Genomic DNA, 27,710 nt, shown 5'->3' on the forward strand with positions numbered 1-27,710 from the left:
CCCATGGCCAGTAGTGAAAGCTCTGACTCTCCTCTCAGCATCTTCTTGGTGCTGCAGGATGGGGAGAGGTGCAGGCTACCTATGCAATCTCTTTGTTGAGACAGAGTTTCTTTATTTAGCCCTGGATGCCCTGGAACTATGTAGACAAGACTGGCCTCAAACTTGAACTCTGCCTGCCTCTGCCTACCATATACTGGTATTAAAGGCAGGTGGCATCACACCTGTCCAAACCATGGGATCTTTACAAATGCATTGGTGTTGGTAGCAGTGAAAGAGTTGTTTATAAGCTAGCTGCAGCGAATGTCCCAAAGCCCCTACTCTGCCTGCCCTTGATACCATCCTACGTGGAACATTAAGAGGTTTCTATTGCAGCCTTGTGAGAGCACATATTTAGGCTCCTCCTCTAGCCTCAGTGATATGGTTGGAGGTGACCACGGCTTTCCTTTAGTATTTGATTGCAGTAGTATTATCTAGTTCCAGTTTGATATGTTGCCCTGTTTCTAATCTTCTGGCAAGTGAGAGTAAGCTGGACTTTTGTACACCGGTTGCATCAGTTGACGTATCTAGTGTGCCGTCTCATTGACCTCCAAGTCTGACGTGTATGACCCCGGGAACTCACCATGGTACTGCCTTTCAGGTTCCAGGGCATGTGGTTGGTTTGCTTGCCTCTCTCTGTTTCTCAGAATCTTACATTTGTCTAATGCATAGTGCTTAACCATACTTACTGGGAGAACTGGGGGAAAGAGGGTCTAGTTTCTTTTCAGGAAGCATTTAGTTATGTCTATGTAAAGGTACTTAAAGTTAAAATGTTTCTGATCTCTCTTATATGGTGGTACAAGTTATTTAAAGTAATTTTCAGACAGATTTTAGATTTTAGAAATGTACAAAAAGTCTGGAACAGAAATGTAGGCTTGTAAGCCTGGTTATACAAGGGGTTAAAATGAGTACAAGTTTGATCTATTGGGCAATTTAGCAATGCCCTGTTTCAAAAAAATTCACTATAATAAAATTTAAATTAAAATAGGGATAGGGTAAAAGCTTGAGGCAGAGTGCCTGGATAGCATGTGGAAGGCCATAGTTAAAAATAAATGAATGAATGAAAACAATAAATCTTAAAAGTATGAGGTCTGTCGCTTGTGTTTATCTGATGTTCCATAACACAAGAATCACAAATTTATGCTGTGTGGTACATAGATGTTCCCAAGGTATTTTAAGAGCATCATGGGGCATGCTAAAGTAGTCTATAATCACTTACCTTGGGGATGATATTCAGACATTTGTATATTTTATAAAAGTTCCATATACAACATAATAATGAAGAGTTACTCATGGCCCTTGCTAAAGAGCAATTACATAGACTATCCAAGTGGCTGCGAAAATGACGTTTTGGGGTGGCAAAATAGTAGACTTTCAACTCTGGATGCAAGAATAAATGATAGCCTATAACAGAAGAGCAAGAGAACGGCCAGTAGATAGGAAATTACTAAGGAATATGGCAATGTTTTCATAAAATCTAACAGAATGTTTACTGAAGGCAGACCAGAGTGATAAGCTATTAGGGGAAGGGGAGGTTGGAGAATTTTGTCAGCTGGAGAGGATGCGGGTTCACTACCATAGCAGCAGTCTTGCTATGACTGGATTCAACGAGCTGAGGATAGGACACGTGATCTGTGTCTTTAATGGTTTTAAGCTCTTCCCAGTATGTCTCCCCTCCCCTCCCTAGTAGTTGCCTGATGGGGAACCCTGTCTTTGGTGCTTAAGATCTGCTCTCCTAATAAGATCATCTTCTCACCTTAGATGAGGATGAAGAGAGTGAGGAGTCCAGTGAAGAGGAGTCCAGCCTGGAGAGCGACGAGGATGCGTCCGGATCTGAAGATGACGTTTTCGATGATTCTATCTGCCCGACAAGTGAGCTGCGCAAAGCCACGTGTTCTCTGTGTAGTGGGGATGGGGGCTATCAACGCAGAGGTGGTCCTCCTCTATTTTTCAGCTCTCTGGTAATACAATTTAAGAAAAGAATAGTTTTAAATGCATGAAGTAAAGCCTACAAGCTCTTTGGGAGGGATTTCTGGGAAAATTATCATTGTTATTATCCAGTCCTTTAGACGGGTTACAGGTTTTATTAATAAAAAAAAATCAATCTATTGAATCCAACTGCTGATTCAGAGATATTATGAACTATGTAGTAAATTTTAAGTTTAAAATTTATAGGTAAAAGGCAAATTTAACTTTACACACACACACACACACACACACACACACTACAATACTTTCATTTTGACAATCCATACTGGCTTCCTAGAAATTGTTGGTAATTTTTTTTTAACTAGTAAAACTATCCCAGAGTCATTAGCCCAACATGATTATAATCTTTATAATTCAATAGTTCAGTGGAGAAAATCCATCCCATTTGGTTTATAAGTTGCTTTAATTTTGAGTCTTGTAATTTTAAAAAAAATTATGTGTATGTGTATGTGAATGATAATGTCCACGGAGTCCAAAGGAAGAGGATCCCCCCAGGAACTAGGAATACATGTGGTTGTGAGCTTCCTGACAGAGGTACTAGCGACCAAATTCAGGTCCTCTGCAAGCGCATTTATGAGTTTTTAACCACCGAGATAGCTCTCCAGCCCAAAGACAAGAATTTTATTTAAAAATTTACAATAAATCCACCGTGTTACAATACAGTGGGATTAAAGGGCTTGAACATCACACAGCCAGTCTAATGGCTGAGCTAGGTTGAAACTAGGGATCCTAAATCCCACTTGGTTACCCTATCTTGTGGTTGGGGGAACAGGGTGAAACTTAAGCTCTTATTCAAGCTAGGCTAACACTCTACCACTGCGCTACATTCCCAGAAATTATGTTTTTGAGAATGAGTCTTAACTATGTAGCTTAGCCTGGCCTTAAACTTCTAGTCCTTCCTTCTCCATCTCCCTATTGCTAGGACTACAGACATGTGCCACCTACACACAGTCCTGTCTGAAAGAATTACAGGAATGGAAATGGAGAGGAGTCTGAAGAAAAGAAGGTCCAGCTATTTCAATATTCTTATTTCATGTTTTAATCTATTCTTCAGTGTATAAATGTGGCATTAGTGTAACACAGCTCAAATAAAAGCATGCACTTTAAGCCCACTGAATCACATGCAGTTTATACCCTCTCACCTCCCTTAAGGAGGGGCTTCAGATATGGCTCATTGAGTGAAATGCTTGCCAAAGAAGTGTGAGGACCTGAGTTCGGGTCCCCAGGACCCACATAAAGCTGGGCAGGGTAGCAAAAACATGAGAACCCCAGACTCAAAGGCCAGTTAGTCTACTCAATTTACAAGCAAACAAGGTGGAAGGCATTGTTGTGTGACAAACCTTTTCCTATGGAGATGCAGCACACATGTCTACTCACCCCAGATAGGGAACCCACACCAGACCTAAGTATGGATACCACCATAGTCCAATTTAATGAATCAATGAGTTTTATTGCAATTACTCACGGGAATATGGGTGAAGGGTTACTTACAGGAACAGAAACGACTCAAAGACAGTTACAGCACCAAGGCCCAGCCCAGCATGAGTGACAGCTCACAAAACCTGGGAACTTGGAGCACACTGCACAGAGAGTGTCTGTTTCTTCCAAGGGACTCTGGTCTAAACCTCTTCCAGGTAGCTCAGCTGGCTTCTGTTTCTTCCAGACCAATGGGTCTCGCTTCAGTCTTCTTTGCAGCTTAGCTTGTCTGAGAGCCTGCTCTGCAGCTCGGCGTTTGTACTCTGGCAGGGAGGGATTTAGTGAGTCTTGTCTGTTTCAGGGATTTCTTGAAGCTACTTGGACTTGTTTGCCTTGCTGCCTAAGGGGCTTTCCCTGCAGGGTAGAATGTTTCAGTCTTGGGGGAAGCTATTACACAACAGACAATGACTCTGAGGTCTGTCTCTGACCTCCACATGCAAACACACACACACACACACACACACACACACACACACACACACACACACACACACCTCACTTTGTTTTTATAAGAAGAAAAATGATTTCTCCCTTGCAGAGTCTGGTGTGGGTCTGTGCACAGCTGCTCTGGATTCTGGATCTCCGAGCTCCTTGTTTCTTGTACCACCCTGTTCCCTGTCAAACAGGACTGCCTTCTTACTTTAACCCTCTCTTTAGATTGTGATGTAAGTCTCTTTGAACTGGCCCTCCAACTCCGAGAGAAAAGACTGGACATTGAGGAAGCCTTAGTTGAAGAAAAGAAAATTGTTGATAACCTGAAAAAAGAATATGATACAATCTCCAAAAAGGTATGGTGGTCGACCTACTTGTCTCCTAACATACTATCTACCCACACTCCTATTTCATAGGTGTGACATTGCTAGAAGTTCTCAGAGAAGTTATCAACAGAAGTTATCAAACAAAGGTCATCACAGTTGTTGAAAGAAAAAGTATCAGCTCAGGATACCTCAAGGCCAAGTTCTCAGCACATAAGAAATTTACTTGCCCTAGAGGGTCAGAGGGACAGGAATCAGAGACAAAGATAGAAGATAAAGGATGAGGGAGGAGGAGAAGGGATCAAGGGAGAGGGAGGAGGCACATAGGAAAACCTTGGTTTGTAAAAGTAAACTGGTAAAATCCTGTGTTTGGAAGAGGTGTTTAATTTTAATCAAGTATGCTAATTAGGTAAGCCAAAGGGGGCCTTTTTATTGCTGGACTTGAATACTTTGATAGCTGGTCCTTGGTAGTCAGCCTCAGGAGAAGGAAGTAGCCAAAGAAGGGAGTAGACCTTGGGTGCTAGATTTAGGAATGTAATCTAATGGTTTTGTTTGTTTTGTTTTGTTTAGCAGAGCAAAGGGAGTGGGGAGAAGGGCAAGGCCAGCAGAAGCCATGCTTGCCACGCTGGGTCCGCTCAGCTTTCTCTGTAGATCATAAGCTCCGTAGTGTGGCAGGCCTTGGCTCTCTGGATGGCTGCTTTTTCTTTATGCCACTCATTTGTCTCCCAGCTTTTTTGAGGACATAATTATATGAGCAAATCGATATCACAGCACATATTATATAATAAATGTGTGTGTGTGTGTGTGTGTGTGTGTGTGTGTGTGTATAAATAACACTCGGGAAATACTGGGTCCCTGTGTTAGTTATGAAGCCTTCTTAGAAATGAGATGAAGATAAGTAGTTACAGAAACTCTGGAGTTTTCTCTCTGGACTCTGTCTTCTGGGGCTGATGCACTGTGTGTTGGAGGTCACAAAGCAAAGCTGCCCTCTTCCTTTCCCTTTTGACTTTCTAAAAGAGAAACTCTTGTTTAGATCTTGTTTAGAACAGTGGCATTCAACTTGGTTCGCATTTGAAAAAAATTTTTTTAGTGGATTTGTTTGTGTGTTGGGTTTTTTGTTTTGTTTTGTTTTGTTTTGTTTTGTTTTGTTTTGGTTCGGTTTGGTTTTTCAAGACAAGGTTTCTCTGTGTAGCCCTGGTTGTCATAGAACTTGTTCTATAGACCAGGCTGGCTTTAAACTCAGAGATCCACCTGTCTTTGCCTCCTGAGTGTTGGGATTTATGGGGTGTGCCACCACTGCCTAGCTTTTAGTGGATTAAAAATTTTTTTTGGTAATGAAAATGTTTAGGAACACTGTTGGACTTTTTTAGGCGATGGAGAGTATACTTTGTGGATGCTTTGTAAAAAAAAAAAATAAATTTCTTTGAGTCACTGTAACACCACCACGACCACCACTACCACCTACCATTCTGATAAAGATATCATGTCAAGGGCTGCTTTTCATATAGAAAATAAAAGAGAAACCTCTTTTAAAAAAAATTAGATATTTTCTTCATTTACATTTCAAATGCTATCCCAAAAGCCCCCCATACCTTCCCCCCCAACTCCCTCTTCTTGGCCCTGGTGTTTCCCTATACTGGGGCATATAAAGTTTGCAAGCCCAAGGGGCCTCTCTTCCTAATGATAGCCGACTAGGCCATCTTCTGCTACATATGCAGATAAAGACATGAGCTTTGGGGGTACTGGTTAGTTCATATTGTTGTTCCTCCTATAGGGTTGCAGACCCCTTCAGCTCCTTGGGTACTTTCTCTAGCTCCTCCATTGGGGGCCCTGTGTTCCATCCTATAGATGACTGTGAGCATCCACTTCTGTATTTGCCAGGCACTAGCATAGCCTCACAGGAGAGAGCTATATCAGGGTCCTTTCAGCAAAAGCTTGCTGGCATAAGCAATAGTGTCTGCATTTGGTGGCTGATTATGGGTTGGATCCCAGAGTGGTTTAGTCTCTGGATGGTCCATCCTTCTGTCTCAGCTCCAAACTTTGTCTCTGTAACTCCTTCCATGGGTATTTTGTTCCCTATTCTAAGGAGGACTGAAGTATCCACACTTTGGTCTTCCTTCTTCTTGATTTTCATGTGTTTTGCAAATTGTATCTTGGTATTCTAAATTTCTGGGCTAATATCCACTTATCAGTGAGTACATATTGTGCGAGTTCCTTTGTGATTGGGTTACTTCACTCAGGATGATATCCTCCAGGTCCATCCATTTGCCTAGGAATTTCATAAATTCATTCTTTTTAATAGCTGAGTAGTACTCCATTGTGCAAATGTACCACATTTTCTGTATCCATTTCTTTGTTGAGGGACATCTGGGTTCTTTCCAGCTTCTGGCTATTATAAACAAGGCTGCTATGAACATAGTGGAGCATGTGTCCTTCTTACCAGTTGGGGCATCTTCTTGATATATGCCCAGGAGAGGTATTGTGGGATCCTCCGGTAGTACTATGTCCAGTTTTCTGAGGAACCGCCAGACTGACTTCCAGAATGGTTGTACAAGCTTGCAATCCCACCAGCAATGGAGGAGTGTTTCTCTTTCTACACATCCTTGCCAGTGTCTGCTGTCACCTGAATTTTTGATCTTAGCCATTCTGACTGGTGTGAGGTAGAATCTCAGGGCTGTTTTGATTTGCATTTCCCTGATGGTTGAGAAACCTCTTTTTTTTTTTTTTTAAACCTCTTGTTTAGAAAGTGTATGCAATTCTAGGAGACAGAAATGACTGAATAGGTAGTATGCATCCTAACTGGGCAGGAAGAAAACAATCCGTGTTTCTGGGCTGTATTGTAGACTTAGGCCCTGGCTCACGGTCTCCCAGAGCACATCTTGCGCCCGTCGTGTCTCCTCTCACCCTGCCTTTGCTTACTACCCTGGACACATAGACTTTCACTGACCAGTGCCAATACCTCTCCCGTGGCTTTGTTCAGGTAAAAGTTGTGGCAACCAATCTGAATGCAGCCGAGGAGGCCCTGGAGGCTTATCAGCGAGAGAAACAGCAGAGGCTGAACGAGCTGCTGGTCGTCATCCCTCTGAAGCTCCACCAGGTGACCCCAAGATCCGTGACCCCAAGATAAGTGACCCCCAAGATCCGTGACCCCAAGATAAGTGACCCCCAAGATCCGTGACCCCAAGATAAGTGACCCCCAAGATCCGTGACCCCAAGATCTATGAACCCAAGATCTGTGACCGCAAGATCAGGACCCCAAGATCCATGACCCAAGATCCAAGACCCCAAGATCCGAGACCCCAAGATCCGAGACCCCAAGATCGGGGCAGAGACGACAGTGTCACACCAAAACCTTCCCAGAGAAAGATTCGTGGCTCACCAGTGGTGTACCAGGGCCCATGATGGGCCGCTCTGTATAGAGAACCACATCCCTAACTCTTCTTAGCCATTCAGACTTTTAGCTAAGGAAGAACACCCAAACACGCAGGCTCCCCTACGGCCCACAGTCACTGCACCAGCCCAATAGGAAGAGTGAAATGGCTGGAAGTTGAGATGTCGGGTCTTGCACACAGGTCACTTCCCATTCATCTTTAATCAGCTGTGCACCAACGAGCAGAAGTCTTATCTTAATGTCATTAATAAAGGAGGTTAGGACAGGACAGAAATATTCTTTTTTTAAATTTTTAAAAAAATTTTTCCATCTCTGCTCATTTCCACTGTCTACTTGAATTAAAATTTACACTAAGCTGTGGAAATTCATATCCATAAGAAGAGAAAGGCTTGCTGTAGACTCTTGTCACGTTAAGAGATGAGGCTCCTCTTCTTCTTCTTCTTCTTCTTCTTCTTCTTCTTCTTCTTCTTCTTCTTCTTCTTCTTCTTCTTCTTCTTCTTCTTCTTCTTCTTCTTCTTCCTCTTCCTCTTCCTCTTCCTCTTCTTCTTCTTCTTCTTCTTCCTCTTCTTCTTCTTCTTCTTCTAAGATGAGGCCATTCTTAAGGGGCAAGACACACTCCAAAATTCAGTTTATTGATATCTTGTTAACAGTTTGTTATGTCATCCTTGAAATGCCTGTCCCATTGTTATGAAGTAGGTATCAGGCAAGACCTATTCTAGAAGTTTGCTGTTCCCAGAAAGGCCTCATGTGGCTTACTCTCTGAGGACAGCTTTCTGTTTACCTAATCTCTGTCACTGAGGTGAGAGTGGAGTCTAAGGGTGAGGGGGGTTAAGCAACAGGACAGAGAAACAAGGATCTCTCTCTCTCTCTCTTCTCCCCTCTCCCCTCTCCCTCCCACCCCTCTCTGCCTTGCCTTCAGTCCGGTCTTCAATTTCTATTCGCTTTGTTTCCATTTCCGTAGATAGAGTATATGGAATTTGGGGAGGTGCCTGAAGACCTTTCTGGGACCTTGGTCTTCTCCAACCACTCCCTCGATCGGCTGCAAGAACGAATTGTACAGCTCCAGGAGGAAAACGCCAAGCAACAAAAACTGAACAAAGAATGCAGGGAGAGGCGGAAGCTGCTCATCCGGGAAAAGAGAGAGATGGCAAAAACCATCAGCAGTGAGTGTCTCAGCCAGAGGACCATTAGTAACTCGCGCTGGTTCAGAAGGAACCTAACCACTTGGTCCTGGCAGTCGCAGGCGTGCACCCGCCCAGGAGCTATCTCGGATTTGCAGATGAAAGACACACACCACACACACACGCACACGCACACTACACACACGTTAGCTCATTCTTATCCTGTCTTACTGGCTCAGTGACTGGGCATTTCTAAGGCCAGAGCGTCCATCTCTTTACTCCTAGCTCAACACCTCTAACTCTGCCCTCAGCTTAGTAGCCCGGTTACCTTCTGTGAAGCCCATTGGTCTTGCTGCCCAAGATGCTTTTCGGCTGCCTTTCCGTGGGCCGCTTTCCCTTCCCACCTACATTTTGGAAGATCTCCCCTGCAGCTCTGAGTCTGTTCCATCTTTCTCCCCCAAGTATCTCAATTCTCCTCTGCCTGCCCTCTCCTCTCTCCTAGCCTTCAGGAACCTGGAAGTCCCGCCTCTTTCTGTCTGCCCAGCCATTGGCCTCTGGCATCTTTATTGATTGATCAAGAATCAATCGGGACAAGGACCTTAGCGTATGCTATGCAGAGTCCTGATCAGAACCACCCCCTATAACCCAGCACTATAGAGAGGAAACAAAATGCCTTTCACTGCCTGTTTTAAAGAGGAAAGATGTGACATACAGCCTGCTTCTCTTTATGTCTGAGAAAATACAGAATAGTATTTAATACTACCAGTCATCATGCTTGAGACCCAGCAAAGCCCCTCCTCCTCCTAGTACCGTATGCCCGCCTCCTGGGCTGGCCACGTGGTATTGATGTATTGCCACACAGCGTGGAACCTATCCAGCATACCTCTCAGATGATACTCAAGAGTTTATGGTGCACTTCTCTAGACCATGTTTTTATTCCTATTGCTTCGGGTAATTTATTCTTTTTAGCTGCTACTGAAGTATCCCATTTTATGAATATTAACATATTTGCCTAGCCAGTCACCTCTTGAGCATTTTGGTATTTTTAACTTTTCGTTGTCATAGTGAGATTTTTTATACATGATTCCTCATGCATGCTTGCACAAAGGGTCTCTGGGTTCTAAGTACTAAGTACTAAGACTACACAGTCTCATATAGTGAGACTCTATTTTGAAACAAACAAACAAACAAACAAACAAACAAACGAGATAAATTTTGATGCAGCAGTCCCTCTATGGGATGTATATACAAGAGAAGTATGATCAGCATATTACAAGGCTGTCTGCACAGCCAAGCTCAGTGCAGGGCTTTTACAACAGTCAAGATACAGAACGGCCTCAGGAGTTCCACCAGCAGATGAGTGGACAAAAAGATACAATACTAATCACAACAAAATTACTTAGGTGTTAGTATTACTACTAATGCTAGCATTTGTAACCTTTAAAAAGGACCAAGCTGTCATTTTACAACAGAATAGATGAACTTGGAGGGCACTGGGTTAAGCAAAAGAAGCCAGGCACTGAAAAAATAAAACATCATATGATTTTACTAATCTGTGGTTTATAAACAAACAAACAAACAAACAAACAAACAAAAAGGTTGAATCATCAGGAGTGGTGGCACACACCTGTCATTTCAACTTTCAGAAAACTAAGGGAAGAGGTTCACACATTTGAAGGCAGCCTGGGATATGTAACAAGGCCCTGCCTCAAAAAACCATACACAAAACTCAGAAGCATAGAGCTTGATGGTTAGCAGAGGCCCGTTGGGTGGGTTGGGCATGAGAAAGATGTTGGTTCAGTGCTATAAGACTTCAGAGAAACAAGAGAAATATATTCAAAAGTATTCTTTTATATTCTATATGGTGACTAGTTAACAACAATGACTGAGTTCTTTAAAATTGATAGAGAATAGGGTTTAGGGACTGGAGAGATGGCTCGGAGGTTAGGAGCACTGTCTGCTCTTCCAGAGGACCTGGGTTCAATTCCCAGCAAGCACATGGCATCTCATAGATGCCTGTAACAATCATTCCAGGGGTTCTGACAGCCTCACAATACAAATATGCAGGCAAAACACTGATGCACATGAAATAAAAGTAAGGGAATCATAAAAAAGAGAGTAGATAGATTTTAAGGGTTTAAGTGTTTTACACACACATACACACACACACACACACACACACACACACACACACACACAGAGCACAGTGGGGTTGTGGTGAATTTGCAAAATAATATATTTAATTAGCTCAGATTGACCCTTTCTGGATTCACATTTCAGAATGGCATGTTATACATGATAGCTATATAATTTTTGTCAATGTTTTTAAAACTATTTTCTTTCATGTTTTTTTTTTAATTATTAATGTTACACTGAGCTTGTAATCTACCTGGAATTAAGGTGATGTGTAACAACCCTAATAGGATAATTATCTTTTTAAATACTTTTTATCATGTTTGGTGTGTGGAAATTATACATAAGTTCTCAGGCATCAAAACAAAATGAATCCAATAAATGTACCTCCCAACTTAATGCTGACAGTATTGTAGCCTATGCCTATGAAAGGTACATTCTCTTGGTTTTCCTTATCCACAGAGAAGCACTACTGCCAACTGTGTGTTTAGTGTTCCATTTCTTTAAAAAGAAACACACATTTATATGCATTCCTAGCTAGAATGTTACGTTGGAACCCTGTAAAGCTATTGTTCCTTATGCAACCAGAGGAAAAGACGCTTTCATTTACTGTTATGTCCCAAGATTAAATGTGGAATCGAGCAAACAGGAGGAGGTGTGGGAGATGTAGAGGAGTGACAAAGGAGTGGGGCAGAGAAGGACCACAAGGCCTTACTGTCGCGTTTGCTGGAGTAGGATGTTACATTTAGAGTTTGATTGCTGTGAACAGACACCATAACCAAAGCAACTCTTATAAGGACAACATTTAATTGGGGCTGGCTTACAGGTTCAGAGGTTCAGTCCATTATCGTCAAGGCCGGAGCATGGCAGCATCCAGGCAGGCATGGTACAGGCAGAGCTGAGAGTTCTTCTACCTCTTCATCTGAAGGCAGCTAGGAGGCTACTGGTTTCCAGGCAGCTAGGAGGAGAGCCTTAAAGCCTGAGCCCACAATAGCACACCTACTCCAACAAGGTCACACCTCCTAATAGCGCCACTCCCTGGGCTAAGCACATACCAACCATCTCGGATGGAAAGTTCCCGAAAGTGTCTGCTCCATTCTTAATATTAGGTCCTGTAGATCTCAATTAGAAAAATCAGATAACTTAATACTTTAGTTGGAGACAGCTGGTAATTGAGGCGGGAAGACGATCAGAGGTTGCAAGCCACTTAGGGGAATGCGTGTCCATTTTACACAAGGTTTTAAAATGAAAAAGGCTGTCTGTGAACCAGCATCTTCAGTAAGTGAAGCAGCAGGCAAGCATCCTCAGGGGGAACAACAGAAAAATCGTATTGTACTTGCAAAAGCGGCCCTTTGGCCCTTCTAGCGACGGCTTTGTTCGTTTGGCTCGGAGCTGTTGCGGAGACTGAGGCCGTGACTGTCTTTTTCAGAAATGGAAGAAACTGTCCGGGAGCTGATGATCAGCAAGTTTGGCCGCGTGATCGATCTGGAAGCCCTCCAGACCCTTTCTGTTAACACAACCCTTGAAGAACTGAAGATCAAAAAGCTTCGGAAGGAGCTATCCAACGCAAAGGAGCTAAGGATGTGGGAGGTAAGGGGGAGGGACGAGGCCATCGGAGGAGGAGTTATAAAGTCCTGGTGGGGCTTCTGCGCAGCACCCAGGGGCCTGTCTCGCTCCTTTACTAGGGAGACTTGTCTGTCTTGAAGAGCCAAGCAATGCATTAAAGTATGTATGCCCATGGTATTGGACATGAAACCTTTGTTCCCCGAGAATCCCCGTTGCTCTGCTTAATAGCTTTGGCCTCCTATTCCAGTTTGGAAATTAGAAAACACATTTAGGGCTTGGGGGGTTGAGGCTCAGTGATGACAGCAGTTGCTTAGCTCCTGCAAGGTCCCGGGTTCAATCTCCAGCACCATTAATAAATTACGCCTATGTAGTTCTGTGTATGTGCATACATCGTGACAGTGCATCCGCGAAGGTCAGAGGACAGCTTACAGGAGTTGGTTGTCAACTTCTACCAAGTGGGTCCTGACAATGGAATTCAAGCCATTAGGCACGGCAGCAAGCATTTTTTTTTCTTTAATCAAACCAGACTCAATACAATAGTTTCCATTTACATTTTCATACTGGCTTCAGATTATATTTTCACGTACCCACAGTGTTCCCTTTGCATGATTGGCTATAAATTTAATTTCCTTTCTCTAGCTTTAAGTATTGAACCCAAAACCTAATGTATGTTTGGAAAGCACTCTTCCTTTGAGCTATGTCCCTGTAGATTTGACCGAACGGGATGCTCATTTTTCTCTATTTCCTCTCCAAATTCACTTAGTCCATTTTTTTTTCCCTGCCTTCTCTCCTCGGTAGGAGAAGATCGCTCAAGTGCGCTGGGACCTGATGATGAAGACGAAGGAACACACCAAAAAGCTTCACCAGATGAACGACCTGTGCCTCGAGAAGAAGAAACTTGATTCCAGGTTGAACACTCTCCAGAACCAGCAGGTAAGTGCTTTCCTTCCAGCCCTCCGCAGAACCCAAAGCCCGGCAACGCACTGGTGCTTCAACAGACCTGGAGCGTGGACCACTGCCAGGCCATCTGCCCCTGGATGCTGACTACTGGGCACTCGAGAGCGGCTTCCAGAGGGGACTAGCTTCATCAAATGCCTCTTGTGCGCCACGAACGCATATGAATACTCACCAATGCACTTTACCTCAGTCTTGGAGAGTAAGGTAGCAAGCACAAATAAAGACGCCAGTGCACTCCCTGAATCTGGCTGGTGTCAGGGTCCACTTTCAATATGTTTATTTTTACTTGACAGGAAGTGGGCATCTTGAATGCTTGCTAGATTCTTTTTTTCTGAGGGTTTCAACTTGTCACTATGGAATCCATATTGAGCCTATGAATGTACTTACTACAGAGTATGTGATGGGTTCCAACACTTATTTAGTGCATGGTCACCAAAGTGAGTCTTGTCCTCTAGTAGTTCAGCATCTTCTATAGTGTCTGGGGAAAAAAATCAGTCATCTTTCTTAGTCCTCCTGCCCTGCCATTTATAGTTTCTTTAAGAATCCTGGAAGTAATTTAAACCAAGTGTTTTCAAATTATGGTCCCCTGAGGAACTATACCTGCATCAGCTGGGAACTTATTCATAATCAGCTGGGAACTTATTCGCAATGTAAAATGAGAGTCCAGGCAGAGAAAACCATGGGCCACAAGGTGGCACACAGGAGCGGACTTTTTTTTTTTTTTTTTAAACTGTAAGTGAAGTTTATACAGTCTAATTTGTAAGCCTGCCAAAAATCACAGGCTTTCAGCTAGGAATGAGGAAAGACTATGCCCCAAGGTCACGTGTTCACCGACTTTATGCGTAGCTCATGGATATCTTAACGTTTGTACTTGAAATCTCCATAAAAGGGATGGTGCCTTGACGAAGGCAACCTTCAGAGCAGATCAGAGCAGATTTCAATTGTGCTGGACTCCTTGACTCTTAGCTGGTGAGAAGTTTCAGCTAGACCCCAGTGTGAAGGGCTCCTCTCCTATCTTAGGTCCCCCTACCTTGTCTTTGCACCGTACCTGGGACCCAGTGATGAGCCTCCAAGTGGAGAAGGATGGATAGATCGTTTAAACTACTTCCAAAGCAAGGTTGAATTTGAAAAGTTGTTCAAAGGCACGTGTTTTAAGCGTGAGGCTTTAGCGGATGTGTAAAAAGTAATATGCTGGAAGAGAGGAGGTCTGTTTGTCTTTTAATTTTATTTTTCCCCAAATAGGGAAACGCCTTCCAGGGCCTTCGGAAAGCCGATATAGTGGCAAAGCAGAAGGTCACCGAACTGGTCCAAACCCAGTTAGAGAAGATCACGGCCTTAAAAGAAGAGATTGAGCTTTTGCGGAAGAAGGGGGGGCTCCTCCTCCCGCCTATCACCCCCAAGCCAAAGAACGAGATGAAGCCCATGGACACTTAAGGTTGCCGTCGTCTCATTTCCACCAAGAGGCCCAGTGGACTTCACCGATCTACTTCCCCGTCACCCACAACAATCCTCTCGCTTTAAAGTGAACCGTAGTGTGAACTTAAAAAAAGGGGTCCTGCCCCGTGACTTAATATTTCCCCAGGTTAGAAATCACCGGGACGCTGACCTGTACTGTACTTGTGACTGTGCTGAGGAGACCAGTTAGACGTTTTCACCCTAGGTTGGATATGAAGAAGGCCGAGTCCCGTGGTTGCAAGAGAGCAAGCTGTTAGATGTGTTTTCAGAAGAGTAATCTGTTTCTCTGGTATTCCGAATATGTAGCCATTGGCAAGAAAAACTATTATTCAGCAACCCATGAGGAAACGTCCTTTTCTTAGTCCTTGGATCTTTAGAAAATAAACTGTTTGTGTTAAACAGTCTGTGAAAGGACATAAGAGAAAAGGCAAACCATCCTGCCAATAAGAACTTAGAATACGAAACGCAAACGCAAGCGTTGCTATTGTTGACTTCACAAAGCTCGGGACTGAGGAAATGCAGACAGACGCGGGGAAACAGCTCGCGTTGGGCTGGCAGAGGCGACTCCCTGATTTACCCAGTTTCTGAAAACTCCTCAATTCCGAGGCTCACGTTTTCCAAAACAACTCAGTCAGGGAAGCTTTGCTCTAGCGGCTCTCGGCGGCTCCAGCAGAATTCTACCTTCTGTCAGGCTTCACCTGAGTCTTTCCTGGTTCCGATCCAGACAAGGGAAGAAAATAGATTTTCATCTCTCCTAGGTTCTAACTCTTACAGTCAGTCGCTTTTGACTGTGGGTGACATTTTAAACTCAAGAGTGCAGTCTCCAGCTCAGGGAAGGGTTTATTGAAATTCATGGCTGCACCCCTCACAGCTTGATCTCCCTGACACTCGGTGTCGTGTCCCTCCAGCGGTGACACTTTGATTTCCCAGGTGAATTGTTACCAGAAGCCCCTGCTATGGCAGAGGGCTGTGCTGAAGAGTCCTTACTGAGTTTCTGTACTGCACATCTGAGAACACAATCGCCAGCGATGTACAGACAGGTCTGCGCCCTTCCACACAGAGTGTCAGAGTGTATTGAACAAGGCACATCAGGTTTATTGGCTGTGATTTATGGAGTAGCCTCATTTCCCCCCACAGCTGGCTATTGGTATTTGTAGCCTTTGACTACACTCTTGATCACTAATAGTAGAGCTCAGATCACAGGTTACATTTCACACAGTAAAATGTCATCTTTGTGAGCACACGTATCTGCAAATGGATACAAAGATGCTAGAGGCCACAGAGCCTAGAGAGGCCTCAACCAGAGGCAGCAAGGGCGCTGATATGAATGCAGTCCTTTAAAACGGTTAGGCGCTATTGAGGCCAGTTGGAAGCCAAGCCCAGATGATCCAAGCCACATGATCGAGCCCAGTTAGCTATCTGGAAGCAATGCTCAGGTTTGACACTAGCAGCAGAAATGCTGGACTTTTTTTGATGCAAGGCTCAGGGCTGGGTCCAGATGGACCAATGGCAGCATCATAGTAGAAGCCTCTAGAATGCTTTGTGTGTCAGCAATCCCTGGCACATTTTCTGGGGGTCAGATGACTGGCTAAAGGCTGTTCTCTCACAGTGTTAGATACTCTTCTTTTTATGGTGTCCAGATGAAGGTCGAAGTGTATTAGGTATGTTCTTGGGCCTGTTTGGGTTTTTTCTGATATAATTCTAACACATTCATGTATCTGCATGTTCCCTGTCTACTTTGGTGAGTTGGTAGGTAGTACGGTTTTCCTTGAAAGAATATCCTAAGCCTAACCCATGGTTCATGTTGGACATGGTAGTAGTGTTTGTGCATACCAACACAGCATGAAGAGTCTGCCTCTGGATTTTTGTATTGCTCATGTAAAGGGAGGCAGATTAAGGGCAAGGCCACCTAAAAAGCAATCAGTCGCTGGGCGTGGTGGCGCACGCCTTTAATCCCAGCACTTGGGAGGCAGAGGCATTCGAGGCCAGCCTGGTCTACAAAGTGAGTTCCAGGACAGCCAGAGCTATACAGAGAAACCCTGTTGCAACAAACAAACAAACAAACAAACAAAAAAGCAATCAGTCGTTGCCTCATACGGTATGAAGTAGATTGAAGTAACTCCGTCTCTCCACTCAGCTATGCCTTTCATTGATGAAGGCAAACAGGTGCTAATCATAGCCTTCATTGCTCATTCATTCATGCGTAAAAAAGTTGCCTCAAAACTTAGCTTTAAAAACAAGTTATTGAGCTAGAGGTTAGAGGTCTGTGGGTCTCAGGATCTGGTAGCAGACTTGGGAAACAGGATCCTAGGGAGCCTGGACAACTCCCTTCAGCGTCTGACCATCCTGAAAGAGTACAGTAAGCAGGGTGTCTATACGTTGCTTTTAGTGGCGCACACCAAAACCCATTTTGACATTTACTTTAGGTCACGGAGAGGTAGAAGGCAAAATTAGGTTTTACAAAAATAAAACAAGCTTCCAACAGCCTGTCAAGTTAACTACAGCTCAGATTTGAGCTGCATTAGCAAAGACTGCAAGCATTAGCTCTGCCCATTCCTCTCCTGGAAGTGACCGCTAAAGGCTTCAGTATGTGTTTGAAATCACATATCTTACTTCTTCCCTTGCAGGATTAGACCTCACGCTCTTATAATTTCCATGTTCCTTACACTTATTTCTATAAACACGTTAAAAGCCACTACCTTCCTGAAAATCATGCTGCATTTTGAGGACAGTTCTTATTCAGATTAGCCGTCTTTGTAGAAAAACGGATGCAAGGCTACCGATGGCTAGGTGCAGTACTCCTTTCCACCAGCAGATGGCGGCCTTATCCCAGTCTACCTTAGATCCTGCTTAGCAAATTCTTGGAAAAGCAGTCTGATACAACTCTTAATAAGATTAAATGTGTCAGGCTGAATTCCAACTCCTCATTTTCCTGAAATATACAATCCCTCCCCGCACAATGAATACTCAAAATGTGTGAAGACTTGCATTAAAATGTTCAGTTTCTTATTAAGTCTTGTGCCACACATAAAAGTTTTAAGTTCGCACGCACACACGCACGAATGCACGCTCACACACTTACCCCTATGAATGATCTTTTTGTGGAACAACATTAAATAAATGTTGGCTTGAAATGAGTCAACTCCTCCAGCAATGGTAACTTTAGAATGAAAGGAACCTACTAGGGACCACGTGTTAACGGGTGGCATAGTACTAAGCTAAATGGTGTTTTGGAAGCAATAGTTGGTCTTTTAAAACACACACACACACACACACACACATCCCTACACAAGAAGAATTCACTTCATTCCTTCAATATGGCAGATGCTCACCTCCAGTCCGGCAAGAGAACAGTGAATTTGCTTCCTGTCTGTGTATTCCTTCTTGGAGTAAGCAGTTTGTAGTGTCATGTTACATGAATCCAAATTCAGCATTCATTGTTTAAAGAGACAAAAAAATATGAAAAATATTTGCGACTGTTCCCAGATTTTATCTCTGATGGGTTGGAAATCATCTCGAGCAGGGCTTTACTGCAGCCACTCAAAGACGGGACGCCGGACGTCTAAAGAAAACGCTGACTCACTCGTGACTAAGATGAAGGTTACAAGGAAGACTAAACATTTATTTAGAAGTTACAGTGTTTGTTTTTACAGAGATATGTTGCCACCGATTATTGATTCTGGGAGACTGTTAATGCTTAGAGTGCTGTACACATCTGGGGCTTTTCTCGTGACATCTTGGAAACCTGTCCTGTGCCACCAAATTGGAGTGGCTTCCAGGTGGCTCCAGTCTGCGGCATGATGGCCTTTGCTTTATCCCTGTGTTCTTCATGAACAGTGTGCTTAGGGTCCTTCCACCAAGTGGCCCGAGGGCCTCCTGGTGTCCGTGGTAGCTGCAGGTTCTGGGATCCATCTGCAGCCTGACCATCTATGATACTCATTTCCACTGGTCTCCAGTTACTCAGCTGCTTGCTTTCTGTCTTGTGCCAGAAAGGGGAGGATTCCATATCTCTCCAGAATTATAGAAACACATATACATTTATTTACAAGTGCATAAATATATAAATATGGCTATAATAGAAAAATAAATACCAATTTTTCTCTGTCAACAAACAAACAAACAAACAATATATAGTCTTTCTGGGATATTAGCTTCGGCCTAAATTGTGGGAGGTGGTGTTTCAAAGGACACATGAACTGATGGGCTAGGCGAGAACCGCATCCCACGTTCCTGTCCTGTGTAGGTCCCTGATGGATGCTGGGAACTCCAGTCTCCTCCACCCACTTGGCAGGAGTCAGAACTGTCTACTTCTTCAACTGGTACAAGACCTAAACAGCACTGGGGCCCTGTGAGGGGAAAACGTAGGCGACATTAAAATCTAGACTCACTATGCAGTCCTGCGCTACTCTCTACCTATAGCTGGTCACACTGGCCCTGGAAGGGGAGGACCCTTACAATTCATCTATGTTGGGACCAAAGGCATTAGACTTCAAAGCACTCGACTTGTAGCCATCAGCTACGTACACACAAAACACAAAGGGATGCCCGGCTCTCTCTAGCCAGGCTGTGTTCTACCTCACGATCCAACCAAACCTTGTTTTCATGACGACTGGCCTGGCTTTGGAGCTGATGGTCTTTTAGAATTTCATGTCCTAGAGACAGGGTCTAGGGTCCTCATGGCAGGAGCATGCACCCCCGGGGAAGCTAAGAAACGCCAACTCATCCTCTGAAGTACCAAGTGCCCCAACTAAGTCCTGGTGGATTTGCTAGACGTAGGTAGAGAGGGAGCTATGGGCAGGGGTAGCACCCCCCCCCCCCCCCGGCCATGAACAAGTTTTGTGGGCGTAGACAGTTACTATGGTGACGTGTGCACATGCATGGCTTCCTGGTGACTGATAAGAACCAATCCCTAATTAAGACCTGACAGAACAGAGGATCAGAGAGGCCCCCATGTGATGAGGGGCAGAGAGACTCTGCGAATAGCCCTGAATCTCAAAAACAGAGAGCAAATAGGCTTCTTCCGTTGGAATAGAGGATGCGCTTTCTCTTCAGCCTTTGAGGACCACAGTTAGAGTGTTGGAGTCAGACCATACTGGGAAGGCCTCCTGGCCCTCTAGCCTTTAGTAGCAAATGAGTGGCCATCCATCCCCAACTCCCAAACACTCCCTTGAAGAAGTCCCTTGTCCTTTCTCCTCAAAGCCATCGCTGGGTTATGGGTGACCCCATCAGACAAGATCTCCCTGCCGCCCCTGGCTGACCTGAATGATATGGAGGGTCCCATGAAGATTCTAGTCCAGGACTTTCAGACGTTCGCCTCACTGCTGTTTGGCATGTGGTGACGGGTTGCTTCTGGAGGTGACAGCAGTCTTGAGGTTGGAGCAGCTGGTGAGTTGAGTCATCAGGCAGCGTGTATAAGAAAGCTCCTACTCCTGAGGCACACTGGGGACCTCTGCGTTGTACAAGACCAGATGGGGTGGGTTAGTGCAAGCAGAATGGGCGTGCACTTTCACTATCTGACATACATCACACCGGTCCCCTGTGAACATCAGGAGCTGCCCCACCAAATTCAGCCGGTGATAGTTGAGCTTTATTGTGGGAGGTGGCAAACTGGGTGTTCTGGGGCCTGTAGGCAAAGTTGGTTCTACCTCCAGGGTTTTGGTGAGCCAGTGAGTGACAGATGCTGAGAAACAACCGAAGCCCCTAAGCAGAAGAGTATCATAAGTGTGTACACAGCACCTTGCCCATGGGGTAACTGCCCCATCGGGCACAAATAGCAAACTTGGGGATCCCTGCACGAAGCGCTACTTAGCTCTGGTTGACCGACTTTGGATAGCGAAAGGGAATGGGAGGATTGGAGACTTGGGAATAAAAGTGGGAATGGGAGGGGCCTGGTTACCTGGCAACCTGCTGGTTCTGGAGGTCATATCCGTTGCTAACAATGGGCTGCCTCAGTTGGCTGTTGGTGTCTTCCCGCTGCTTGAAGGAAAGAACGGAAGGTCGTGACGGGAGCTCCTGGTGCAGTGCTCACCACTGAGCAGGATGAGCTGTGGTTAACTCTAGGGAGCTCAGCCCAGCAGCTCTGGATGAACAGGGGGAAGGCCCAAGAGGCAGCTCATTGTCCCGCCGTATGTGCACCCGGGGCTCACACTCAGGAACCCTTTACCTGGGCAAGCTCCCCTGGGCAGTGCTGCTGAGGCTTCCTGCCTGGACAGCCCACTGTAGCAGCAGGGCAGCCCCTGCTTCCGTGCACTCGACTGACACAGGCCCGTCCACTGACGCCACCAAGGTAGGGCTGCCCGTTGGCTTGGTGACCTGGAAGTCCCTCCAATGGCACCATTGTGTACTGGCACGAAGAAGACAGGAGGGCACTCCGAGGAAAACCCAGATCTGTTGTGTGTTCTGAAATAGAAGACGGGGGTCTCCTTAGCCTCCTACAGCTGGATAAAGCCCCACACTCAGTGTCAGAGCGATAGGCAGGGAGGTGACTGTCCAACAGCCGGAGAATACTTTTTCTAAGTCTTCCTATCACCCATTTCTTCTTTAGAGTGAGGAGTGTAGAAAGACAGTGAGTCAATGGCTTCCGGGCAGTGAAGCCATTGTTTCGTGGGAGAGTCAGTGCAGATACTGCTATTTGAAACAGAAACTAACGGGCAAGTCAGGTTAGCCCAGGAGGAACGGAGGGCTCAAGGCAGCGCCCACTGGGCAGACGAGCAGGATGCGGGATGAGGCAGGAGCAATTTGTATATGAACATGTTTGAGAAACAACTTCAGACATTTGAAAAAGATGGAGCAGATAATTACAGAACCCCAGGGTGAGAAAGGATGAGAGAGAGAGAGAGAGAGAGAGAGAGGGAGAGAGAGAGAGAGAGAGAGAGGAGGGAGGAGCCCAGTCTCAGATATTCAGTGTTTCTGTGGGACCTTGGGGGCCACCTGAATTTGGTTGCTTGAGTTCCCAGGGAGGTGGAGCTGGACCACTGGCCCTGCCTGGGCACTGGCCAGCTTGGTGAGCTGAGAGGCATCTCCCCTCCTTCCCCTCTGTGCTGAGGTGTCACTCACTCTGCTTAGACCAGGCCCTCCATAGGCAGAAGGGGATGAAGGTGACGATGATGAGGACTATAGAGCCCAGAACAACCCCGACAATCAGATAGGGCAGGTCGCTGGCCCGTGCCACCATGGCTCCAGTGCCCACCGGCCGTTCCATGGTTTCTAGGGGCGGAGGCTGTGGTGGAGCTAGAGTCAAGGGTGGGGGTCTTCCAGGCTGACCAGAAAATTTCCGAGCTGCAATTGAAGACAAAACTCACATCAGTATCTATTTTTCTGTCTTTTTACAAGTAGAAAAACAAAGCACCTCAATTCCATGGACATAGGAAATGGGGCCTAGATCCCAAGACAGGGGACTCAATATCCCTTATCTGAATCCTGTCCATAACTTATCAAGGACATTGACACCTAACGTGCAATGTGCTGTTGAGGTGTTTGTGAGCCAAACACTGAGTCAGAGTGGGCACAGGTAAATGTGGTTTCTGAAAGAACAATTAAAATGTGTGAGAGCGGTGAGTGGACGCAGGTGGAAGGACTTTCCCACAGCTTTGCCATCTCCAGGTAGATGAAGGGATCTGAAGTGTTAGGGATTAGCATGGGTTGTAAAGCAGGGACAGAACCATTCTCTTCACCTTTATCTCAGAGCCCCACTTCTCTCCCCTCAGCCTGCCTGTGACCATTATTATAAAGAAGCCCAACAAGGACCCTCTTCTACCTCACAGTCCCTGTAAACTGCATAGCTCCTCCTCCAGCATTCTTCAGTGACCCAGTGATGTCAGGGTTTCTTGCCTGAGCCACTTTTTAGGCTTGGCAAGACCCTCAGGGGCACTCCCTCCTCATTCCAGCTTAAAGAGTTTGGCTGTGTGCATGTGTCTCTCCCTTCGATGGATGTGGCACAGAGGGCAAGTGTATACAGTTGGTGCTCAGTGAGTATTTGCAAAATGACTGAAGGCGATGCATAGGGGGAGAGAACACAGTTGCCTCAGCCACAGGGAGTGCTGTTTTCTCTGACTCCATTGTGGTCCTATGATTAGGTCTTTAGTAATTCACTACTTCATCAACTTGGAGTATTTAAAAACCAGACATAATGATGCCCACTCACCTGAACAATGAATGTTCACATGTGAACAAGTGCACGTGTTTGCATTTAAGTTAGTGCAGAATATACGTGTGTCTAATAGGCTTTTGTGCAGAAAATGGACCTGGGCTTATAGCTATATGAAACTGTCTGAAGCGGCCTCTACCACATCTTGGTTATAAAACTTTGGCCAAGGTGTAGATATAATAAGTTTCCTGAGGCTCAGATTCCATTCCCATATTACCAGGCTACAGTTAAATTAAATAAAACCAATAAATATAGATACCAAATGCCAAGAAATATAGAGTGTATAGAACATTTCCATCTTAAGATGGGTTCCGTTCCTAATGAGTTCATGGATCAGTTAGTTCTCACGTCCTTGAAGTCATCATGGTGGCAACCTACTCGTATTCACACACAGCTCAAGAGAATCATTTGGGAGGCAACTGATGAGGGATCCTTCCAAAATCAGGGTCTTCTTGGAAGGGATGCCAGGGTGGGTGGGAGAGAGGCTCTGCTCCAGTCTGTGGGGATTCCTGGGACAGGAGAGGACCCTGGAAGAATCACCTTTGGTCTCGCAGATCATGACATTGCTGAACTCGCTCTCCCCTCCTTCATTGAAGCACTGCATTTTAATGTCATAGGAAGTCTCTGGCTGCAGGTGGCTGATGGAGTGCCAGTACCTGTCCCCTGGGAAGGAAAGTGAGGGTCACTATGGTGATGTATATGTCGTATGCTTGGCCTTGATCACACAATCAGACAAACCTGATCGTCTTAGCTGCTGATCAACACAAGAGACACATGACATCTGTATGACCACTCATGTTTCTGTTGTGCCGGTCAGTAAGAAAGAAGCATGTTGGCCCTTTTAACTGGATAGCTCCACGTGTGTCATAAGGGACCCACCAACACAGAACATAGATTCCATTCTATGATTCATGAGGTCTTGCCAACACCCAGACCCCCTTGCCAGTGAAGGACACCCCATCAATGCGTCTTCTCACCTTCTACCATGTCCTTCTTGTAGTCACTGTCATTGTCACTGTCTGTGGGTCGGTAGTAGATATAGAAGCCATGGATTGGGGTGTTGTTGTTACTGGCTGGGATATACTACATGGGATAGAAAACAGACATGTTCACAGTGCGTTAGAGAAATCATCAAAGCAAAACCACAAGGCTGTGGAATCTTCCCTCAAGTCCAGAGTTCGGACTTCCCAGAGGCCCCAACAAACAGTCCTGAATAAGTCCCTCAGGTTCTCTGAAGAAGGCTGCAGAGATAGGGCATTATTTTATTTTGCTGATGGACCCTGGAGATTTTAGAAGCAAGAAACAGATTATAATTCTTCAAAGACTTTTGATCCCTTCTGAGCCTTCCTGGAAGCACAAAGGGATGCTGGACAAGGCTTGAGATTCCCTGTGGTATCGGGTAAAAAGCAGGAAGGAAGGTAGGATGCAATCAGAAAGTGGGAACCAGTTTAAAAGAGACAACCAACAAGAGCTCCAGCTACTGACACCCTCCCAAGACACCGCAAAGGGGCTGTCAGGTTCACTAAGTGGGAGGAGAAACATTTTCACACTACTGGTGGTCCAGCCACTTACCATCCACTTGAGCATAATAGTGGTCTCATTGACTGCATCAGTGAAGGTGATGTAAGGTCCTGCCACGGGCCTCTCATATACACGGCCACTGTAGCCTGACACCACGTAGGGCCGGGAGGGAGCACTGGGCTCACTCTCCCCTAACATGTTCAAAGCACGAACTCGGAACTTGTAAGAAATACCTGTAAGGGAGAGTCTTCCTGAGCTCGGGAAATACAGCTGATTTCTCCCACTGCTCTTCAAGGCCCAGCCCGGGGATATCTGGTCAGCTCTTCCCCAAAGATGTCCACACAGGACCCATAAGAACCCCCATCCTCCTCAAGCCACACAGGAAATGGCTCTGGACTCCTCTTTGGAGAGAGGAAGGAGGCGGGGGTGTGGGGCTAAGGCAGAGCCACAAATTCCATACCCATGAGTACTTGTGGGGAATGAAGGGAGGACTGAATTAAGACCGTCCACTGTTCCTCCTCCTCCACGGGGTCCCAGCACAGAAAGAACCAGGAAGGGGACCAGGCTCCTACCTTTCTCTAGGCCTGTGATCTCCACAGAGAGCCTCGAGGGAGGTATGGCACTGGTAGCCAGTATCCAATCTCCCACTTTTTTTAGCTTCTTGTACTCTACACGGAAAGACTGAATCGGGAAGCCGCCGTTCCCTCGGGGAATCCAGGTTACGTACACGGAGGTCTCAGAAGCTGTGGAGATGGTGGGTCTGTCTGGAGCTTCTGGGGCTGGGATGGCCGTGCACAGAGGAAAGACATAGACAAACAGGGATACCATGAGATGATGCTCTGGACCACCTAGACCCAACCTGAGCCTAACAAGGGCCTGTTCCTTCCTCTGCCTGCTGTTGTGTTTATCACATTCCCTTGCATGGGAGAGTCCCCAGTGTTTCTTCATCTACTCTTCTGCAAAAATAGAGGGTAGAGAATTAATGTTCTCTGGATCCACAGACTCGGTAATTCCAGTATTTTCTCCAAAGGGCATATTTTCATTGTGGTTCACTAAAGAGATGCAGAATATGTCACTGGGACTCTTGGACCTCAGAACCCTAACCTCATTTAACCTGCAGCAACGAGTCCTCTGTGACAGTTTGTCCTTATTACCCTCTGCCTGCCCCTCACTGTTGCTGGGCTTACGGGAGAGGCGGCCATGGTCAGGCTGGCTGCTGCTCTGGAGACTGGCACCAGGGTCATCTCTCTGGATCTGCTGCTCCTTACTGGCCACGATCTCAGGTTTGGGCCGCCGTCCTGGGTGAGAAGGATTGAGAACAAGTGAGAGAGCATATGAGCTCTCCCTTCCTAAACTCCTGTTTTGCCTAAGACTCTGACAAGGGCTGCACCAAGGTGATACAACTAAGATTTCAGGGTAATGAAAGTGTGGTGTAATTCCCAGCTTTCTCTACTATTGTGCTGCTATTGATCCTTGTGCTGAGCGGGGGGGGGGGGGGGGGGGGGGGGGATGCCAGAGAGGTTCATCAATCTTATAAAGAAAGGTAGTGCTTTAGTCCAGGCACATAAGTCCACAGAGGCAGCCACTGGAGAAGGACAGAGGTGAACAAAGTGAACAGGACTTTGCATCTGGCCTCACTATAACTTGCTCGGGCCTTTGGAACTCTGAGCTAAGCAAAAATATTTGACTTACCTGTTCGGAAGGTGACCATAGCTGTCTGGCCCTCGCCAGCACAGTTGTAGGCTGCCATCTCCACTTCGTACAAGCTTCCAGGGTCAAGCCTGGTCAGGGTGAGGCGGTGCTGGTTGGCTGGAATGCCAGAAATGGTCCAGTCGTCAGAGGAGTTCGTGACCTGCTGAAGAGGGTGACTGGGGTAAGGACCTGCTTCTGCTGTGGTGTCCAGGAGGTTTTCGGCCTGAGCCCAAGATGGCAGGAAGAGAGAAAGAGGACCGTGGGCTAGGTTAAAGGCTGGTGGGACTGCAGAGCTCAGACTGGTTCTCCTACTCTCTAAGGTAATGATCCTATTAAGGAAAGTTTGCAAGGATAGCTACAAAGCTAGACTGAACTGTCAGTCCCCCAAAGGCCACTCTCCCATCTCCTGCAACCTCCTCATCTATGTTCTCTCTGCTTGCATATGAAGCCAAACCCGAGCCCTTCAGTCCATATTCTAAGGAGAGATGGTGGCAGGAATGATAACAAAAGTGGAAGCAATGGAAAGATGGTCCTAGTGTGCTCATTCTCAGTGCACTGCCTGTCCCTAAGTCTCAGCAGTCAGTGTCCACAGCAAAGAGCCTCAGCCCGGAGAGCTGAGGAATTCATCCATGGTTGCAAAGCTAGTGAGCACTTGTGTCCAAAGAGCATGCTCAGAAGTTACCTGTTCTAGACAGAGGATTCTGGGAGTGGAAAACCCCAAATTCAAGTTCTGACTGTATAACCCCAAACAAACTCCCACACTGGTGAGCCCTGAGCCATTCATCCCTAAGATGGGCAAATACAATGTCTTGAGTTACTCTGGAGTCAAATGAGATGACTTGGCACAGGTGAGGTTCCCAACAAATGAATGCCTGGCCTGTCTCCTGACGCTCTTGGCACCCTTCACCCTGTGAGATTTCTCACTTTAAAATTCTTCTCCGGTTTCTGCTCCCTGTCCCTGTTCTTGAAGCTTAAAAAACAGGGTGTCCGTGAAGGATTATAAATGAACTTTTAATGGTTAGCTCTTTAAAAAAATATTTATGGGAGAACTCCGGGCACCGAAAGGCAATGGTGAGAGATTATTTCCTCCCACCCACCATCTTTTAAGAAGGACTTTGTGGCCAGCTCTGTGCATCTCAGAAAGCCTGCCAGAATAGAGAGCTGAGGTTTGATTAAGAAAGCGACCAGCTGCTGGGGAAAGCTCTTATCCCTGAGCAAAGTATTCGCAAGTAGAACAAAACGTCCCATTCAAGGCCAGGGGATGGTCTGAGCTCATTAATGTCGGGCTTCCAGGATTTGTTCCAAGGGGAAAGGTTTTCACAAGCTGAGAGTCCCCAGTGATGCTGGAAACCCAAACACAGTAGCCTAGGTCTACAGTGGATGAGATGAAACTTGCTCTGTGCACGTGAAAATCAGCCTGACTAATTCCCAATGCCCTGCAAAAGACAGAGAATAGAAAAAAACAAAACAAA

General features: G+C 45.8%; 2 protein-coding genes across 12 annotated transcripts in view; one reads left to right on the forward strand and one right to left on the reverse strand.

Annotated features, from left to right (window-relative positions):
- Positions 1-16,120, forward strand: part of Cfap44 (cilia and flagella associated protein 44) — an 87,953-nt gene extending 71,833 nt beyond the window's left edge. For 6 of the 11 annotated variants that reach the window (XM_011245864.3, XM_006521963.3, XM_006521964.3 and 3 more), the window contains 7 exons: positions 1,798-1,908; positions 4,159-4,289; positions 7,237-7,353; positions 8,609-8,810; positions 12,331-12,491; positions 13,266-13,400; positions 14,667-16,120. In XM_011245864.3, the coding sequence (XP_011244166.1) occupies positions 1,798-1,908; positions 4,159-4,289; positions 7,237-7,353; positions 8,609-8,810; positions 12,331-12,491; positions 13,266-13,400; positions 14,667-14,858 (1,049 nt within the window). In that variant the 3' untranslated portion in view covers positions 14,859-16,120. Of the gene's footprint in view, positions 1-1,797; positions 1,909-4,158; positions 4,290-7,236; positions 7,354-8,608; positions 8,811-12,330; positions 12,492-13,265; positions 13,401-14,666 lie in introns of those variants that run through there. The other 5 variants (XR_003951772.1, XR_875763.1, NM_001033247.1 and 2 more) reach the window with 4 other exon arrangements.
- A 2,350-nt stretch (positions 16,121-18,470) lies between these two features.
- Boc (biregional cell adhesion molecule-related/down-regulated by oncogenes (Cdon) binding protein) overlaps positions 18,471-27,710 on the reverse strand; it is a 73,826-nt gene continuing 64,586 nt past the window's right edge. Inside the window, exons 9-19 of the mRNA NM_172506.2 lie at positions 26,239-26,398; positions 25,734-25,844; positions 25,119-25,325; positions 24,598-24,779; positions 24,003-24,108; positions 23,566-23,688; positions 21,936-22,157; positions 21,043-21,278; positions 20,776-20,855; positions 20,138-20,328; positions 18,471-19,225 (exon numbers count right to left, since the gene is read on the reverse strand). Of these exons, the coding sequence (NP_766094.1) occupies positions 19,038-19,225; positions 20,138-20,328; positions 20,776-20,855; positions 21,043-21,278; positions 21,936-22,157; positions 23,566-23,688; positions 24,003-24,108; positions 24,598-24,779; positions 25,119-25,325; positions 25,734-25,844; positions 26,239-26,398 (1,806 nt within the window). The 3' untranslated portion in view covers positions 18,471-19,037. The remainder of the gene's footprint in view (positions 19,226-20,137; positions 20,329-20,775; positions 20,856-21,042; positions 21,279-21,935; positions 22,158-23,565; positions 23,689-24,002; positions 24,109-24,597; positions 24,780-25,118; positions 25,326-25,733; positions 25,845-26,238; positions 26,399-27,710) is intronic.

This window comes from Mus musculus, chromosome 16 (assembly GCF_000001635.26).
Source record: "Mus musculus strain C57BL/6J chromosome 16, GRCm38.p6 C57BL/6J".
Taxonomy (NCBI): Eukaryota; Metazoa; Chordata; class Mammalia; order Rodentia; family Muridae; genus Mus; species Mus musculus.